This window comes from Helicoverpa zea, chromosome 7, assembly GCF_022581195.2.
Source record: "Helicoverpa zea isolate HzStark_Cry1AcR chromosome 7, ilHelZeax1.1, whole genome shotgun sequence".
Taxonomy (NCBI): Eukaryota; Metazoa; Arthropoda; class Insecta; order Lepidoptera; family Noctuidae; genus Helicoverpa; species Helicoverpa zea.
Window position 1 is genome coordinate 2670462 of NC_061458.1, and position 20198 is coordinate 2690659.

Consider the following 20198-nt stretch of genomic DNA (forward strand, 5'->3'; position numbering starts at 1 on the left):
ATCGTCTTGGTCATAAAATGAGACTAACGCTCATTGGCATCTGTTTTTTTAAAACCGACTTTCCTAGACTGAGGAGTTTTCAATTCTGTATGAATGCCTGTATGTTTTTTTTTTATGTGAATAGGTCTGAGCCTGGCAGTTCGACTGTTTAAATGTGATGAAGGATAATTATGAAATTACCAAATTACAAAATATTCGAGGAAGTCCATTAAAACGAACAAGTTGATTACAATTCTTTATTAAAAATTAATTGAAACATCCAGTCGATACAAATATGGGAACATTCATACAATTTAAGAAATTAAAATAATATCATTTTGCTACGAAACTTCTCTACTAATTACAGTTGAGTGCAAAATTATCGATAATCGAATAAATAATTTGATTAATCAGTTAAATATTTTGTTATTAAGAATTAATGACTATTGGATTTCATTTTAAGTAATCCGATTAAATTATTTTGCCTTCAACTGTAATTTCAAGGAATTATTTCAATTAATTTGGTCTCCGCAATAAAATAATTTGGAAAAGCATTTCAATATTCACTTACAAACTAGTTGTTCCTCATTTACAATTTAAAAATTAAATTACACTTGTAATTATTTACAGTGCTTTTAACATTAATTCTATTACTATTAATTAATAATATTTAATAAATAATCAATTTTATTTCTAGGTTATCACTTTACAGATGATTTTTTAGTGAAATATTTTTTCGATTGAATTTGGATTATTCGCAGAAGTGAACATAATTATCTGATTTATTTTAAAATTGAAGAATGAATGTAAGAATGATTAAAAAAATATTGACACTAAAATCCATTTATTGAAACTTTAATTTAGCCTAAAATAAAATCACATTTTACGCCTAAAATATGGCGCATATAGGTACACTTTATGTCTAAACTCAACCGCAATGAACAAAATTAAACAAAGTTATTTCGATAATTAAAATGACGACACAACAAATTGGATTGGAAAGTCCAATTATTAGATGAGAAACTTTCAAAGAAGTATCGTTCATAACATTTTCTAGGACTTCATTATAAATTAATACCTCTAAATATGTCGATTTTAGCTTTTCAATTACTTATAAAAATTCTACCTATCATTTAAATTATGTACAAAATACATCGATTTTACATTCAAAGCAAGCTTACTGAAAAACATAGTCTATACTTAAAACAATAAGGTTCATTTTCAAATGCGGATCGGGTACAAAATGATTTTACCATATACTTTTATTCAAAATTGAAATTACTTTTTATAATAACGTTCTAAATGTTGTATTATAATTTACAGTCTCGATTTTTACAACGTCAATTATTTAATTCAATTAATTTTAATTATAATTCTAAATTACTAGAAAGTCTAAAGCATTATTTTTACAATTATTTTTAATAATAAAAGATTTGCTAGTATATTCACTTCACGTATTTTCAAGCTTTATCACAAATGCCGTATGAGCTATCTCATTATACTTTGCTCATTGTAAACCTACTTAGAACTACTTTAACTTTACTTTTAATTAATTGGAGAAACTTCTCAGACGTTAGTGTATACTTTTGACCTGGGCTGGGCTCATGTATGTAATAGTTTTCTTAGAAGATAAACCTTTATGATCTTTTGTAAGTACAACTGTAGGCTGCGGGATTGATCGAAGAAGTTACCGCGGCCCTGTTGAATGAAGGGCTCCAGACGGAACATATGTAGGTAGATTTTAGGTAGTAAACGTCTGACTCACCATTCCTTTGCACTTACAGCGGGATTTATTTGATAATTGCCCATTTGTGATACATTGACAAGCATTTAAGTCACCAAAGAAAATAAGCTTTTCACACAATTATCATATGTTTTTTTAAGTCTTCTGTGAAGGTTCCCAAATTAATTTAAAGTAGCCTTGTAATACTTTTGAAGCACATTTATATTTACATGTCAAATATGAGATCTTTAAAAAGTGGAAAATTATTAATACATTGGAACGTTTACAGTTCAATCGTTTGTTTCATAAATCATGTTAGACATTAAATTTGGAGCTATCCATAATACTTTTTTTTAAACATTTTCAAAAACCAAATGTAGGTATAATCCTAATAAATTTTCGGTGTAATTACTATTTATTAAAAATATAATTCCATTTTAGAATAACCGATATTCCAAATACAATTCATAAAACATTACAAGAAAAAATACTAAAGTAACTTTTATAAAACAATAAAACGAAAAAGAATAACATAATTTTTGAATACACAATAAAAAAATGAACATTATTTTTACGTCAAATCGGATTGAGCGGTGCGGAAACGCCCGAGGCATTCAAACGTTCGACGTCACAATGTGTTCGTAGCACGTGTCTGAGCGAAAATTTATGTAATTCCACTTTTCTTTGTGAATTTACCTTAAAAAATGAGCATACAAGTATTATTGAGTTCGACAAACAAGCATGGACGGGGAAAATAAGATTGATAAATATGGGAAACAAAAACGTTCATTTGTTTTATTGAAACAAGCCGCCTTAAAAAAACCTTAACACTGCAATGGTAGAGAAAAACTTGATATTACTATCAAGTTTTTTCGACACCTATATCAAATATTTACGATATTAAACCTATCATGTTCACGCTTCAATAAAATACAGTATTATTCCAGAACATTCCTGTAAACAAAATTACATAACAACGATGACACAAGCGATTAAAAACGCTAAAGTATTGAAAAGCGGTAACGTGAGCGGTGCCGAGTCCCCTGCAGCGGCTAAAGCGCTTGCAGCCGCTTCAACGCATTGGCGGTAAGCAACGTGCTCTAAACACGTTATAGCGCAAAAGTGCTGGTGGGCGCAAGCACCATCGCAGGATTCCGAGCTTTCGTGTCGAACGCGGTACGCGCGTAAGTACCTGTGGAAACATTTGAATTTAGATTTTAATGCTATTAACATAAGGGTTATCATATTTTGGATGTTACAATGCATTTATGACATTAAGTAAACATAGCCGAGTATTAAAATGGAGTCATATTTTTGGTGTATTATTTTTTTTTGTCAAAGGACGTATTGGAACTGTTTAAGATTTAACACCGTTTACGATTAAATAAGTTTTATGTTCTTCTGAAGATTCAAAAAATTAAAATTAATGCAGCCAACATTAATTTAGATTTTTATTAAGACATCTTTTGCAAAATAGTTTGTTAATTTTGTATTTAATTGTCTCGTCATCAACCTTTTTTCGTCCTACTGCTGGGCACAGGCCTCTCACCCAGAGAAAGATTGAGCGTTGATTATCGCGCTTGCTCAGTGGCGGGTTGGTGATTTCAGACTTTACAGTCAGGATTTCCTCGAGATATTTTCCTTTAATCAATTATAATGTTTTTCAAAATATTAAGATATAAGATTCATAAGATATTCCCTTACTTGTGAAATATATTGGTCTCATGCGGCGTGCCAATCTGCAGCTTATCGGCAAGATTGTGCAGTGACATGGCAGAGACCTCGTGCAGCCCATAGTACTGGGTCAGGTTGTACTCCGCCGTCCATTCCGCTAGGTTCCTGTTGGCTGCTGCCAGGTCTAAGAAGTATTGTGTGTAGTCTAACACCTGGGGATGAAAAGAATGATGAAATATCTGGCAAATAACATTACCTGTTCTATTGGATATTTATATTTTTGTATATTGTATATTTTTAGGGTTCCGTACCTCGAAAGGAAAAAACGGAACCCTTATAGGATCACTTTGTTGTCCGTCTGTCTGTCTGTCTGTCTGTCTGTCTGTCTGTCAAGACCCTTTATCTTAAGAACGCGTGGACGTATCAAGCTGAAATTCACATGAAATACTCGGGTCTATTGTCCCTTTAGGCTGTGAAAATATCAAGCTTCTAAGCCAAGCCAATCAAAAGATACAACCGATTATGTCGATATTTTCAACAAATTCTCGACACTCGCAAAGGAATCAAAACCTACAGGGTACTTCCCGTAAACTCAGAATCTTGAAATTTGGCATGAAGCATTGTTATATAATGCAAATATAGGAAAAATTGCGAAAATCTCATTTTTTTTGTTATATAATATAATAAAAATATTTTAATAAAATGAAACTTACTACCTTATTTCTCACGAACGAATAAAGGTACCAAATTGAAATTTATACCAAATACCTAAGTCTATTGTCCCTTTAAGCAATGAAAAAATCAAACTTCTAAGTTAACGCGATCAAAAGATACAGCAGTTTTACCAACACCTTAGACGAATTTCCGTCACACGCTAGGGAATCAAAACCTACAAGGTACTTCCCGTGAACTCAGAATCTTAAAATTCGGCACGAAGCAACGTTATATAGTACAGATAAAGGAAAAATTGCGAAAATGATAAATTTGAAGTTACATAAAATATTAAAATATTATTTTTGCTTACATGAAATATTACATAAAATATTTTTTTAATAATTATAAACTTACTGCCTACCCTTTTTCACATGAACGCGTAGAGATATTAAAGTTTTGAATAAAAAGTGAAATTCATATCAAACACTTCTTAAATATAATGGCCTCTAAACTGTGAAAAATTTTAAATCATTCAAAGGTCATTGGGCACCTTAGTATGAAAACCATACCCACGGCGGATACGAACGAAATATAGCACAGTATAATGATAAAGGCTCTGATTTACTATGGCATTAGTCGCATCAATGTGAACCATGGGAATCTAGAGAAAATCAGGTGTAAACATCAAATATTTTCCTCATTTCAATGGGGAATTTAAACGACCAAGTTTGACGGATTTGAGAAATCATTTCTTTGTAGTGAAAGAGTATACTCGCCGTTTATTTCCATTGTCATCAGGTCAGGATCTGATGATGGAAATCCTGAGAAATCGAGGGCAACTATCAGAAATTGTAGGCATGCATAGGATTAAAACTTGATTCTCAGATGTATGTCTGGTGATACTATCAAACAGTGAAGGTTTAGAGCTTATCTAATGATGGAGACGTGAGAAAGTCGAGAGAACTCGGTATGTTTTAGTTACGTCGTGTTTGGGCTTATATTATTCGTATTGACGAGAACTTTTCACAAAAGTTAAAAATAAATCTTTTTACAAAAAAAACAACTTCTAAAACAACAAGAAAACTGTTTATATGCATCGGTCTAGATCTCGGTGGTTAAATAAATATAGATGCATCCTCTAGACACCGACTTCTAGACCGATGCACCTAACATCTTTTTAATTTCTTTCTTGCTTTTGTTTTCTTGTTGCTTTTTTATATGTTTGAAGTTGGATTTGTTTGTAAAATGCTACAAAATAAAATAATGCCGACTTTATAAAACAAAGAAAGGGACAGAATTACACTTTTGTCAAGGCTCTAGAAACGTAAAGCCAGCAGCCCCGAATCCTACTCTCTAGAAGTCGTTGTTACAATTCGACAGCTACAAGTCGTCAGGCGGTTTCGAAAAAAACCTGAAACTGGGGCTCTTTAGGTGATTAATCCCTCAAAAATAAAAGATCCCATTCCTGCAATGGCTGCTTTAACCCAAGTTAGTAGTGAATTTTCATCACCTAAAATAAAATAAGCTCCAACACAAGGTTACGTTATAAATTGTAAAGGAGTTCCCATAACTATATCTGATCTTAGCTGTCGATCCCACAATGGCAGTCAAACCTATCTTTGTGGAAAGTCTTCGCCAATACGAATAAAATAAGCCCAAACACGTGGTAGTTGCAACATACCGTTCGGGAGTTCCCTTGACTCTCTGTAGTCTCCATAATCAAATCAGCTCCAAACCTTCACTGTTTACCAGTACCCTCAAAAATACACTCACATGTCTGGTTATGACTCGATGCGTGCCTACAATATTCAAGAGTTGCCCTCGATTTCTCAGGGTTTCCAGATCCTCATCAGATCCTGGTCATCCGGATTGGCACCTTCCTTCTTTATGAAATGTCTTTAACAATAAAAACTAGCATTGCAACCTGTACAATCCTCTGAAACTGCTTGTCTTTTATATTTTTCAAACGATCCTGGACATTCGTCTCCATGGAATTTTAATAAAATATTTATATTCAAAGAAACGTCATACCATTCTCCACGATTTAAAACTACTTTGATTCATGTCCGCCACTTTTTACAAAGCGGGTCAGATATGCCCCATGACCTTTAAGACATAATTAGTTATTTTCAATCAGATTTCTGAATGATGACTATAAAATGTTGTATATAAATAACTTCAATAAAATAACTTTTACAAGGTACTGGCCTACTATTTTAGTTATATTATAAAATAAAAAATATTAACTATTTTGACTCTCACGAAATTACCATAACTATGATTGTTCTAAACTGAGCGGTTGGCGCGAAACTCACTTTTTATCTATACAGCATTTGTACGGAACCCTCGGTACGCGAGTCCGACTCGCACTTGGCCGGTTTATTTTTTTATTGAAAGGCGAATTAACATCTTATGGTGAGATTTCACCAAAATTGTTCGCGCACATTAATTTGTTCGCGATCAAAATTATGTGAATACGCGAGACAAGTGTTTTTTTCCAAAAAATCCTTTCACGGACATTATAAGAATATTCACACATTACATATTATTTGCTACCACCGTTTACTATATCTAGTAGAAAAGAAAAAAAAACAATTGAATGCGTCACAGTGCAGCGTGCTTGATTCTGGAGTAAGTACTTACCGCCGTTCTCAATACTCTGTCTATCTATGGATTTCGTCACTAGCGATAGAGTTTGACATTAGCTTCACACAAGTAACATAAGTATAGTCAGCAAATCCACACATAGATACAATATGAATGGAATGGCCGTGAGAGTAGTGATACAATAAGGGTCAATTTCCACTGAAAGAGCAGCGGCCGGCAGCGGCCGTAAGAGTACGGACAATGTAAGAGCGCGGCGCGGCGCGGCGCAACTAGGCGCCGCGCCGCGCCGCGCCGCGCTCGCGCTCAATCACTTGCATTTACGGCCGCTGCCGGCCGCTGCTCTTTCAGTGGGGATTGACCCTAAAAACTAACCTTTCCCGTATTGGTGTCAAACTTGTACAGCCTAAGTCCAGGGTTGGAGGAGTCGGCTGGGTCGCGGTGAGGACTCACTGACGGAGCCATGAACGTCCATGATACTGGTCGATCTACGAGAAAATATATAAATCATTTATTAAATTGTCCTTTTTAACTCGATAGGTCTTTCGAACGATAGGCGTAGTCGTTTCGTTGCTCCTGTTAATAGCACAACTTACTAGTACGTTCGTTTCAAGGTGTTAAATAATTTACTGCCAAAAACTGTCCTTGTGTTAAACAAATAAAATCATAATAAATAAAACAACAGCAGCAAAAGAAGAGATGTTCTATTTTAGAATTTGAAAGTATAACGCACGGTAGTCAACCCATCTCTTTTTATTCAACACAGCCATTACGAAAACAAAAATAACCTTTTTAAAACACACGACACTTAACACGAACTTCTTCCCCATAAAACATTTTGACTGCGCTCTAAATTCACTAATTTCGTTCGGTAAATTCCATGACAACTACCAGGACACCGTTTCGCAATTTATCGGCTACCAAAAGTGTCATCTCGTAGTCGATAAACCGTATATTTAACCGGTTTACGGTAATTATTCGGACGTTCCGGCTTCAGGCAAATAAAACGTGATGCCTTTTTGCTGAAATGCACTTGGTTTTCGTTGTTGTTATTACTTAATTAGCACTGTAGTGCTGTCTCGTCTATAAATGGTAAAGAAAAACAGTTCTACCGAAAGTATCTATACTATTTTATTCGGGAATCGGATAAAGTATTGTTACCTATCTATAAGTAATAATATAATAAAGAGAAATGTTTGTCTGTTTGTTTGTACCCCAGTGGCTTCGAAACTGCTGGACCGATTTGAAAAATTCATTCACTGTTGGAAAGCTACATTCTTCCCGAGTAACATAGGCTATATTTTATCTCGATACGGGTGATGACTGAAAATGACTGGTATGTAATACAACACTCACATTTCAATAATAATGAAATCCATTATTGAAAATTCACGGACATTAAAACAAAAGACAGCTGTCATGGAACACCCAAAATAATTATACAAATACAAAAAGAGGATAAAATATAATTAATAGATATCCAAAGAATAAATACATCGCCTTTATTGGGTGCTTTTCCGAAATTCGGGAGTGTACACAGCAAATAATCATCGAACACTCGCCGACACTTATTTAATTAATATCGGATTTCGGAGTCACGAATTCAAAATAAAATGATAAAATAAATAAAGGAATCATCCAAACTAATATTATAAATGCGAAAGTAACTCTGTCTGTCTGTCTGTCTGTCTGTCTGTCTGTCTGTCTGTCTTTCTGTCTGTCTGTCTGTCTTTTCTTCACGCCTAAACTACTGAACCGATTTGTGTGAAATTTGGTACAGACATAGTTTGAAACTTGAGAAAGGACATAGGATAGTTTTTATTACAAAAAATAAAAATAAAATATAAAATTTATTACGGACATACAGTGCCACCTATTGGTCAAATGTCGAGCTGTTCCTATGCTCCGTAGATAGATGGCGTTAATCGCGCAATGGTGTCATTACACGTGTTCGGTTCATGTTATTGTTTTAATTCATCGGAAAATCCATCAGAAAAATGTAAATAAACAGTAAAAAGGTGTAAAAAAATTAATATTAATATAATAAAAGTTTTACTATAAAGAAAATGCTCTAACGGAGTATAGATAATTCTATATTCGCTGCTCAGCGTGATCATACTCTCGGAGTCGGTAGGCATACGATCCTCGCCGATCTTCAGAAGAGCAGCAGCATACTGCCCGGCTTGACAGTCATTATGGAGTAATACTCGCATATTCGTCGACAGTGAAACCTTTTTCACATGTGTCCACAGCACAGATGCTTTTAAACAGGCATTGATTTCATCTGCCGGTGTGCCCCTTGCTATAACCGGCAGGGTCTGCCGGAAGTCACCAGCCAATAGAACTACCATTCCTCCCATAATACCTTGACTGTTTTTAATGTCTTTCATCGTGCGATGAAGTGCTTCGATTGCTCTTTTATGGGCCATCGTACATTCATCCCAAACCAGCAGTTAAGAACAAACCACCTTCGCCACTGGCAACTTTGTTGATTATTGTGTCAAAGACTAATCTTTGTTCTGGATTTAAAAGTGGAAGGGCCTCTGTAATTTGTTGCTGTAACAAAACTGGATCATAATTTAGCTCTCGCATTAAATCATTACTGACTTCCCCAATTCTTTGAGGTCTGCTCATACCAAAATCGGACAAATATTTACCAGTGATAGTTATCACTTGGTCCTCAACCTTGGTCAGAGCGTCATTGTAAATTACCTCATTGTACGAAATATTTGGGTCCCCTTCTTGAAATCTACGCAAAATGTCATCCGCCATATCATTTTTATATTTTTCCCACAGATATTCAGGGTTTGAGAGTCCACACGTTGCTATTAATATAGCAAAAAGCTCTCTCACCTGTGGCGCAGATTTGCCGAAGTCACTATTCCACGCGAACGAAGTCGCGGGCAAAAGCTAGTATGTTATATAATCTTCATTATAGTAATGCTGTAATGTTATACATAATTTCATATTTTGTGTCCGATTTATTGGGACTATATGAAAATTTCCTAATTAAAATTATATTTTTTGTAAGGGTATCTGCATTCCAAAACTTACATTGATAATATAATTTGTTTACGCTGTTGTAAAATTAATTGGTTTCTAGTCTATTTATTAGAGAAACAAAAACATATTTTTTGCATAGTTTTAACAGCTCTTGTCGGATTATTAACCTATTGGATTTGAGAGTCAGATATAAGTTCTTTTAATTTAAATCTGCGGTTTGGATTTAACTTATGATTGTATAATAAGTGATAAGTAATATTGGAGCAGGTTCAAAGCTATACAATTTTTATGATATCACATAAATATATCACTAGCAAAAATAATCTTTCCTTAAAAGTAAATGGCAAAACTGTACAGAGTAAAATTGGATTACTGGGCCACTCGTACAGATGGGAAACACTTCTAAGAACATACGCGGTTGACACACACTGTTTTCTTTTAATTTAGAAATTTTTACCAACGCCTCGCGTATAGTATGAGTATGAAAGCTAGGAAATTGTAGTTGGTAAGATGAAATATTAAAGTTATGAGAAATATAAGGATTTAGAAATAAAATTGGTAATGTTGAAAATTAAACCTTGCGTCATACGTTGATGGTTGCAACGATATAATCAAGTTTTAAATAAGCTAACACCTTTATGGCTATAAGCTTACTATATAATAAGCTAATATAATAGCTGGTAAATTATTAATGAATCAAGAAGAAGGCTAGGTAAGGTTACAAATAGTCTCGGTTAAATTAGTTTAAATTAATTAGGTTAAATTAGTATTAAGTTAATTTAGTTGACAAGTTGACAGATGTCAATGTTAACTAGTCGTTATCATCAACAAATACTTTGCATGCCGTAAGGCACTTATATATTGAGAATGTATTAAAACATTATCTTTAATTAATAGAAGTTTTACATTGCTTACTCTATCTTGGCGTGGCGTCGAACCATACGTAGGTACTTCGCGAGCACATCAACCAACATAAACGTAATTCAGAACTATAACTCATCATTTCCCGAGCCTTTTCCCAACTATGTTGGGGTCGGCTTCCAGTCTAACCGCATGCAGCTGAGTACCAATGTTTTACAAGGAGCGACTGCCTATCTGACCTCCTCAACCCAGTTACCCGGGCAACCCAGTACCTCTCGGTAAGACTTTCACTCACCATTATCATAGATAACTCGGAAGGTGTCAGCATGGAGGTGGCCGAAGAACTGGCCAGCTATAATCTTGGCGTGGCGTCGGACCATGCGTAGATACTTCGCGTTGGCGTCCGCCGACATATCGTAGGGGTGACGGGAGTCTGAGCCTGGTGCTGCGTGGCCTACAATGTAAACCTGGTGGGACAGAGAAAAATGTGTGATTAATTCAAATTAAGAATGTAGTTGGGACTTTCATACAGATAGAAGAGTAGGAACGTAAGCAGAAAACTTCCAAAAAACAGTCATTAGTGTTTTTGTTCAAAAATATTAGGGTGCCTAGTTGAAGTCTAATTTAAAGGCACCTCTATTGTTATGTTACAAAGGTTTATATAAAAGTCCCTTAATTACCTTTGCTAATAAATAAAAATATAAAACATAAAATGGCAACACCATAGTAAGTTATTGAAACATCGAGTGTTACCAGCACTAAGCTTCGATTGCACAAAGTTTTGTGACGTAAATTTTTCTATTAGCCCCGAATTTATATGCGGGCATAAAATTTTATCTTCCACTGACACTTTGAAAATCTCGCACGAGCTTCAGAGACAAAATTGCTAAACTGAGGAGGAAGCGTCTTTATAGATTTCTAGAAAGTTCTAAGTATGAGTACCAAGTATTCTGCAGACTAAATAGTTGGCAGAGAATAGATGTCAGGCAATTTTTTTAACAAGCTTATACTAGCTATGCATGTAACATAGTTACGAGTGAAGCTAATATAACGTTACAAGTTTTTAAAAAATCTTGATACCAATCAAAGTTTTCAGTCGATCTGATACTGGCTAAATACCTGATCTTTGTAATATTTATACTACCATCATCGTCATACTGATCTATGAGCCCAAACAACTATCGGCCGACTAAAAGTCTGCAGTGTACTCCAAGATGGTCGGAAAGCGTTGATTAAAAGTGGTTATTTAGATCGTAATTTTGGTATAAAGACTTTAATTTTGACGGTGGAGATGGCTGATAAAATTTTAAGGGATATTAAAATGTTAGTGAGCATAAAACACAGTTGGTATGGAAGTCGTTGGTTTTAATCAGGGAGTAAAGAAAGAGCGGAGATGCCATAGTGCAGGCCAGGTAGGCGCCTTCTACTAGGTCAAATACCTACGGTGTGCATGACTGAAACGATAAGTTACGAGTGAATTAACGCGTTTGGGTTTTTTGAGATATCTGTCAACGATTTTTGTTATTACAAAATTATTAGGTCTAAAGAAGGTGTATAAGGACGAAGACAGTAACGTTCCTCGTCTCCCGTACACCCGCATTTGGCGCGCTACTTTCTTAGGAGATTTTCCGTAATGGCACCTCTGCTAGTCATTTTGTTCTCCATGGCTTTAACCCTGTAAATGTCCAAGCTCGTTTGGAGCTAGCAATAAACTAGGCGCTTGAAATTAAGCTGTTATAATTAAATGTTTATTGCTTCTCATTATATGTGCCGAATTAATATTATTATATTTCATGCTGTAAACTGTAAAATGTTTGTATTTTTTTTACGAGATATATACGTTTCCTGTTATTAAATATTGAATTTTACGAAGATGATCTGTTTATGAATACTATGTAATTTTTATTTAAGTTAAGCGCAGCATGTCTCCCTCTTTCATACTTTTTCTTGACATTTATACCTCTGTAAAATCTATAAATCAACTTTTAATTTCCAATTTGAACTACACCCTTCGTTTTTACAGCATTAAACCCAACTGTAGTCTCATAAGAACCTCTCAAAAAAAGACCCAGAACAGAACCAAAGCTAACAAAAATACATTTATACAATTTCATACTCTATATGTATATAAATAAAATTGACTTTAAATCCCAGCTCAGAAAGTATTGACACTATGGTTGGAAGAAATTGAATTTCGCGAAAGTGTGACGTCACAAGCCCCGTTTCTTTGATTTTGTTGGTATTTGGTGAACCTTTTTTCTCCTTATGACGTCATCACAATAAATTGATAAGGTTTTGCTTGTAATGAGAGCTATTGGTGTTAGTATTGATATTTGTTTGTGTTCAAATGGCGATTCTGTCTAGTGGTGTGTAATTGAATGTGTGGTAATAATAATTCTGCGGTTATTATTGTTACAAAATAATGCGCGATTTTTTTCTTTTATTGTAATTATACACCACAGATTTATGTGCATTATTATATTTCAGACTTGCTGCTCTCCATAGATTTACCCAAGTCCAAAGAAAACTACTGAGATACTTGAGGATTAAAGATAGCTTCAGCTACTCCTGGTGATACTTCCTTACTGGAAACAAATCTGGGTATTTAATAATCCCGTCACAGGTCGTACGTGGCGTTATTACATTGGTATTGTATATTCATCTGAAAATATATTTTTTATAAAATTACACAAAAATAAAACATCAAAAAATATCCCTTTCACCAAACATACAAAGAAAAATAAAAGGAAAAAGATGTCAAGTCTATTTGTCGAAGTCACTAACCGTAAATTTTCGATTACCCCCAAACATTTCTCACGATGAAAATTATTCCGTCACCTTTCGTATTCGGAATATATTAGCGGACTCGTATGATTTATACAAAAAGGGACCAGTCTTGACAGTAATCACGCACGCGACAAAGATTGATGTTTTACAAGAAAAAATGTATTTATGAATCGAAATAATACTGAGTATTTTCTTCACTTCCTTTGTGTTTTCTGTGACTTCGAAATTATGGCGTCTTTTGAGCAGTTTCTTGTCGCAGCCTTTGATAAAAGTTGACTGGTAAATCGGCACGTAAGCAATAAGCCTTATGTCTTTACTATGTGAATTTGTTCCTCTTTATTCTATCTGCGACTTTGTGTAAGTGTAAGAATATTAACATTTCAGCTAGCCGTTTTATTAAATAACTGACATCAGGAAAAAACATCAGCTTTCGTCAACACCTTTGCCGTTGTGAAGTGACATAGAAATCATCAAAATGTTTTAAACCTATTTCACATACTTCAGGCTTCAAATCAGACCTTCAAAACGAAATGGAAGGCAATGTAAGATACTTGAAGAGATCTGAAGATAATAAATAATAATAAAAGAGCCCAACTACAACCATTTACATTTTAACTAGCTTTTTAACTAGTTTCTGTGAATGGCGCATTGAATCAAGCAAATACACAAACAAATTCTTCAGCTTTACAATATTGGTATACATGAAGAACCATTATTTCAAAATTCTCCCTTAACAGCCAATACATACATTGCATGTCCAAAACTACAGGAAACATCCACACGAATTTACATGAAAGCACCTTCAAAACCATAGAAAATTATGCTCGTACTTGATTCACTGTCGCCCATTACACAAAAGCACACAATTTCTATTTGCAGCAGTGAATTATTCAACAACAATGATTCATAATTGTGGACCAGAAATTCATATCAGTTGGTTTGTACGAAACTCCGCTACCTAAACGTATTAAGTACTTTAAAATGTTAGCGGTTTTAAAATACGGGATCTTTAGAAACTTTAGTTTTGATGGGTTGCTGGGTGAGGTAGCTTTAATACTTCTGGGGTGTTACAGTTCCTATTTAGATAACAGGAAAATATTTTTTAATTGGGTTTACACTTCCACCGATACCCAGCTTTTATGCCAAAGCTACTGAAGTGATTTAAATGACATACACAGGAAATCTACAGCCTTAGAAAGGGCAGAGGCTACTCTTCAGCCAGGTGCAGTAAGTAGTACCTTTGGGACGCAGGTGAAACCGCGGGCGAAAGCTAATTATTATTATTATTTGAAGCACTCAACCTTAACCTAATAAGATCCTCGTGCCCTAAATTAAGTCTCAGATAAATCGAATTTACTCTCCCACTATATACCTGTCACTGTCACACACCTGTCGAATTACGGTAATCAGATAGAGACAAAAACATGCTCAAACAAAGCACGCGTTGATGCTAGGATTCTAAGAAGTGGTAACCTCTGACCATGGAGAAGAAAAAGACTAGCAGAGGTGCCATAACGAAAAATCGCATAAGAAAGAAGCGCGCCAAAATGCGCGGGTGTACGGGAGGCAAGGGACGGTTTTCGCCCTCATACGCCTTCTTTGGGCCCGACCATTACTCGTAATACCGTCTCAAAGAACCGGAACGCCCTTTAGTTCACTCGTAACTGATCGTTTTGGACATACGTATGTTACGAATTTGAACTAGAAGAAGGTGCCTGATTTACCTGCATTATGACATCTTTGATAACTTTTCCTTACTCCGTGACACTTCAATTCGCAGAATAAAAGGTTACTTTGTCGTTTTTTTTGTTTGTATCTAAGGAGTCAATACGTAGAAACCTGGTGACTTCTGCAAATTTATTCGTATTTACTTAGGTTTCAAGTATCAAGAAGGTATTGAATGTAAGATGGTCATGTATTTCGGAGAAGTAAGGCTTAGTGGGGAAGGTCTTGAACTTGGACGTGGGTGAATACAGAGGAAGGTGACGACTAAAAAGAAGATGGATGGATCGTCGGAAAGACGATAATGTTAGTTGTGAAATGATGTCAGATACAAGAGTATGGAATAAGAAGACATGCTGTACTGACTCCAAAATAAAATTAGGATAAGGGCATGGAGGATAATGCTTGAGCGACGTAACCACACCTAGCAGAAACGTCTAAAGTACATCTCAATTTGGTACTTTCAAAAAGAAATGAAGTTAAGTATACGCATTACGTCATAAAAAAATACCCCTTCAAAGTTAACTTTAGGTTAGGTCTTTAACTGCAAAAGATTATTTAAATCATAAACAATTTACAATACTTTTTTAATCCACCCGTTTCTTTGAGCAAACAGTTCTTAAAAATCCACTCAGCAATTCACAGCGAAGCGATTAGATTAACGATTTTCTAATCTGTAATTTATTACGGGGCGGCGGCCGTGCCGGACCGGACTTAACCTGGCCGGACTTCCTACAGTTCTGCTGATCCGGTACCGTAACGGTAGCACTCCTTGTTAAATCCGAGTTTTGAAACGGAGTCGGTCTGAAGTGCGCATATTTATGAAGGTAGCTTACAAAATGCTGTTGTGTTTGTAATTTGTTTGTGTCGTATGGGACTGATAATGTCATGTTCGTGGATTTACAGTGCAAGATGTTTCAAAGTGCGTGTGTATTGTTCACTGAAGTTATATCTTACTAAGAATTACTTTTGATAAAGTAGGTAGTAAAAAGGAATTTCGAGAAAGGTGTCTTGTTTTCTAAAGCTCTACTTAAATGTTTTTACATTTCAACAAAAAAAAGACTGCATTGGTATAACAATAGGTACTTTTTATTTAAAAAAATATATTAAAATTCAACTACGCATGTTTAAAGACAAAACTATACAAAAATGTAATAATTTATTTTCATTGTAATGAATAAATATACAAACAAAAATAATTAAAATCAATTAACAGAAATCATTGTAAACTAATATTAAATTTTGTTATTTCAACTCACTGAATTAAAAAAAACATGAAAAAGCAATTATTTTGTTACGCCAAATAAATATATTTTAATTCAACAAATGTGTGTAATATTTAAAAATCTATTGTAACTGAAACACAATAGAATACGACGAAGCAAAAAAATATGTGAATTTTTAAAATCATTATGAATTTAAATAATGTGGAATGGGATTATTCACATGATATTAGGAAATAATATTTTCCTTGTTCAGCTGAAATTGTAGGTTTATTCCAACTAGGAAATAGAATAAAATAGGATTATATTTTTAACTTTATTTTAGTCACCACGTTTTAGTAGATTTAAAAAGACGGTTTATTGTTAGTAGGTGCTTTGTTATTTTTTTAATTGTTGTTGAGTAGTCCTAAAACACTTCTGTTGAAGTTATAGTTTGGTTGTAGACAATTTAAGTACAATTTATTGGCATGTCAGAACAAAGATAATCACATTTTGCTTTCCAAAAACAATGCTGTATATTACGTAGTTTATTGCCAATCGGCAGCTAATTTATTTCGGTAGGTTTTCTATAACTTTTGTTATGGGTGTTGACACAACTGATAAACTACATATAGCTAAATATTTATAAATACATATTGTAACACCCAGACCACGGCCAACAACCATCCCCATCACACAAATAGCGACCGAACCGGGAATCGAACTCGGGACCTCAGGTTCGGTATTTAGTACCTTAAAAAATAATTCAAGACAAAATTGTTTAAAAAAATTAATCACAATAAACCTCAAACCGCTTTTAAACTAGCGGATTGTAGGGTTTTCCGCGTTTGTACGTGTAATAACCACAAGCCTTAACGACTGACCGATTCGAAAACAACCCTTGCCATACCGAACAAGCCTTCCTTGACTGACCGATTCGAACTCAATTTTTTGCTATCCGAGCGGATACCCGCGGAATCCGCTAATATTAAAACGACATTTTTAATATTCAAATTCTTTTAAAAAGTACATACCATTTCTTTATTAGTGATAGATTTTTCCAGCACAGAATCCAGCCATTCCCACTGTTTCTTGGCTTGAGGGCTGTTCGAATCCCGGACGCTGAACAAATTCGTGTTCAGCGCCACTATCCGAAGCTTGCTTTGTTTCTGCTCTATCGTGTAATATCCACCTGTTGGGAAAAAGTAAAGTAAGTCTGTTATACTTATTTGTTAAACACATACATACACACACACATTCGTACAATCAAGAGTTCTTCGTTCTGATGTTGATGAAATAAACTATTTTGTTTGGTTTTCCTGCAGTTTGCATAAATTATAAACCTATCGCATTGTGTACGCATAAATGTTGTGAAGAGTGATAAATGTTCACAGTGATTTCTCTTTTTTTTTTTTAATTAGCCTATGCTGTCCCACTGCTGGGCAAAGGCCTCCCCCAAAGCCTTCCACTTTTCTCTACAGTGATTTCTCTACACCTAGAAAATACGCTAACGTTAAAAAAGTGCCCTTTATGTATAAAAATCATCTCTACCAGAAATAGCAATTGTGAAAATCTATGATTGAGAGATGAAAATCTATGATGAGAACCTTTTATAGCTGTTTAAGTATGTTATAAAACAAAAACATGATGATCATCATACCTCTAATCAACTACAATGTCATTGAAGCAGTGATATTATCGAAGCAGTCATGTATCCGCTTTGATTATTACAATCAAGGTTCGCATGATTGAGTTAACCTACTTCAGTGAAGAGGGGTGCCCTTATAAATATCACCTGCACAGGTTGAACGGTATGTAATAAAAATAAATATGTAATACAAGCTATGTAAAGAAAAGTGAGTATTTACAAAAGTAAGATGCATTTAAGTATGGTCCAAGACATGTACCTAATGGTAGATCGAGATATACATTGGGTACATAGGTACTAAAACTCCCAGTCCAACACTATCAAATGAATCATCTTTAGCCTTTTCATCGTCCCACTGCTGGGCACAAGCCGCCTCTCTCATAGAAAAGGATTGAGCGTTAATCAGAAAGTACATACATACAAACTTAGAAACGTTACATTGGTACTACAAGAGAAAGCTAATATTATTTTGAAAATAAATGCTTACAAATATCAGAAAACAAATGCCAAACAATAAACGTTATTCAATTTCCCACTTGTTAAAGTTCAAACCACCATCAAATATTGATAACTGAAATTCAAGGAGCAAGGAACAACACTGCATTTATAAAGAAAACAAAAGCAGCCAATAGGTACAGCTCCCAAACTTCGTGTTTCTTATTTCCCGACTGGGAAGAAGTTTTAACTTTTATAAAGCGGGCTGAGCCAGTAACTTAGAACTGATGGCAGGAAAGTTATGCGTTCCAGTCTAAAGACATCAAAACAATCACCATATTTAAAAGTGTGCTGTGCTTGCAGTCGCTGCAGGTCAGTGGCTGTCAAAGTTTGGGTGGGCTTTGTGGGGGTAATTAATGTTGGGTCTTAAATAGACTATAATTAACTAGCTGGTGCCCGCGACTTCGTCTGCGCAGGTTTAGTATTTCGAACAATATGTTTACAAATTGTAGCCTATGTGTTATTCTGATGTATAAGCTATATTATTGTAAAGTTTCATTAAAATCCATTCAGTAGTTTTTGCGTGAAAGAGTAACAAACATCCATACATACAAACTTTCGCGTTTATAATATTAGTAGGATATATAGATTAGACAATCATTATTATCTGTGTAAAGTCTATTTTAATGGCTAATAAATGATAATATCGTAAATAAAAAGAAAATAAATAAATAATTTTTGAATTTGAATTGAATTGAAAAAATATCTTCGGTACAAATTTTTTCAACATGTTTGTAAAGCGAAACACGAGTGTTAAAAACAACATTTCAAAAATTCAAGAGCAAATTCTCACTTTCTTATAAACTTTGAGAACCACAGATCTAGTACATAGTTTATATCCTAGAGATGTGCTCTCCTGATTGCTGAGAATATTATTTCACAGGATTATAATAACAGTCTTCTATCTTCCGGGCTTTATTAAAATATAGTTTCCTACGTGGCGGGAAAGCGGGCGTTAATAGGATTTTACCTCCATATAATAGGATGTTATTATTTTATAATTAAAGGTACACCTGATGTATTTTAGTTTGGTTTCTAATAAAATTAGTTTTAAGTCTTGTGTTGAGATGAGTAAACGGGGAAGCTGAGCGTGAATTTAATGAAATAATAACATCTTTGGCAGGTAAAGGTGCCATGTATCTTACTAATATGCGTATATGCTAACGTAATAAGATCTTCAAGACCTTGTTTTTGGAAAGCGTAACCTCTCTTAGTGTCTACAATTAGCATTTCTAATTTTGTTAAAAATTTTAAGCATATTTACTCATATTTTTCCGACACAAAATCAAAAATATTGACCAAATGTGATCTTGCAGTAACATTGCATTTCCATCTACATCAAAACTTACCATATTTAAAAGTCTGCAACGCCTCCAAAGGCAGCCAGTGCATCCACATATTAGTCAGGCTCTCTGATGGTGCCGGGTCCAGATGACCGAGCACTGGGAACACGAAGTGGGAACTGAAGGTCCTGCTGAGGAGCTCCGTCATGTTTCTGATGGCTTGGATCTTGTCGTCTTCGTTCCCTGTGTACCGGGCTGCGATGATGTCGCTGTGGGGTAATGGGTATGTTAGATTATGGTGAAGGGTTTTTGGTTAAATAAGGACATGTGTCAAATCTTCCACTGACCAAAAAAATTTGAAGGGTCTAAAAATTTTTGGTGACTATAAATGAGAGCGAATATTGGATCTTTTTAGCACTCCATGATCTGGTTTTTCTTTATATACTAAGGCAAAATGAATAACGTCAAGGGGCTGATGGCCAAACTAGGCTGTAGATAACATCTTATCTTTATTTTTATGATCTTTTAGGGATATTTTAACATGATCTATTGGTTAATAGACA

General features: G+C 34.6%; 1 protein-coding gene across 1 annotated transcript in view; it reads right to left on the reverse strand.

Moving 5' to 3' along the window:
* Positions 1–222: 222 nt before the first annotated feature.
* The window catches only part of LOC124631685 (acid sphingomyelinase-like phosphodiesterase 3a), a 92025-nt gene continuing 72049 nt past the window's right edge, over positions 223–20198 (reverse strand). Inside the window, exons 5-10 of the mRNA XM_047166223.1 lie at positions 19702–19904; positions 17244–17401; positions 10794–10965; positions 7010–7122; positions 3407–3588; positions 223–2894 (exon numbers count right to left, since the gene is read on the reverse strand). Of these exons, the coding sequence (XP_047022179.1) occupies positions 2669–2894; positions 3407–3588; positions 7010–7122; positions 10794–10965; positions 17244–17401; positions 19702–19904 (1054 nt within the window). The 3' untranslated portion in view covers positions 223–2668. The remainder of the gene's footprint in view (positions 2895–3406; positions 3589–7009; positions 7123–10793; positions 10966–17243; positions 17402–19701; positions 19905–20198) is intronic.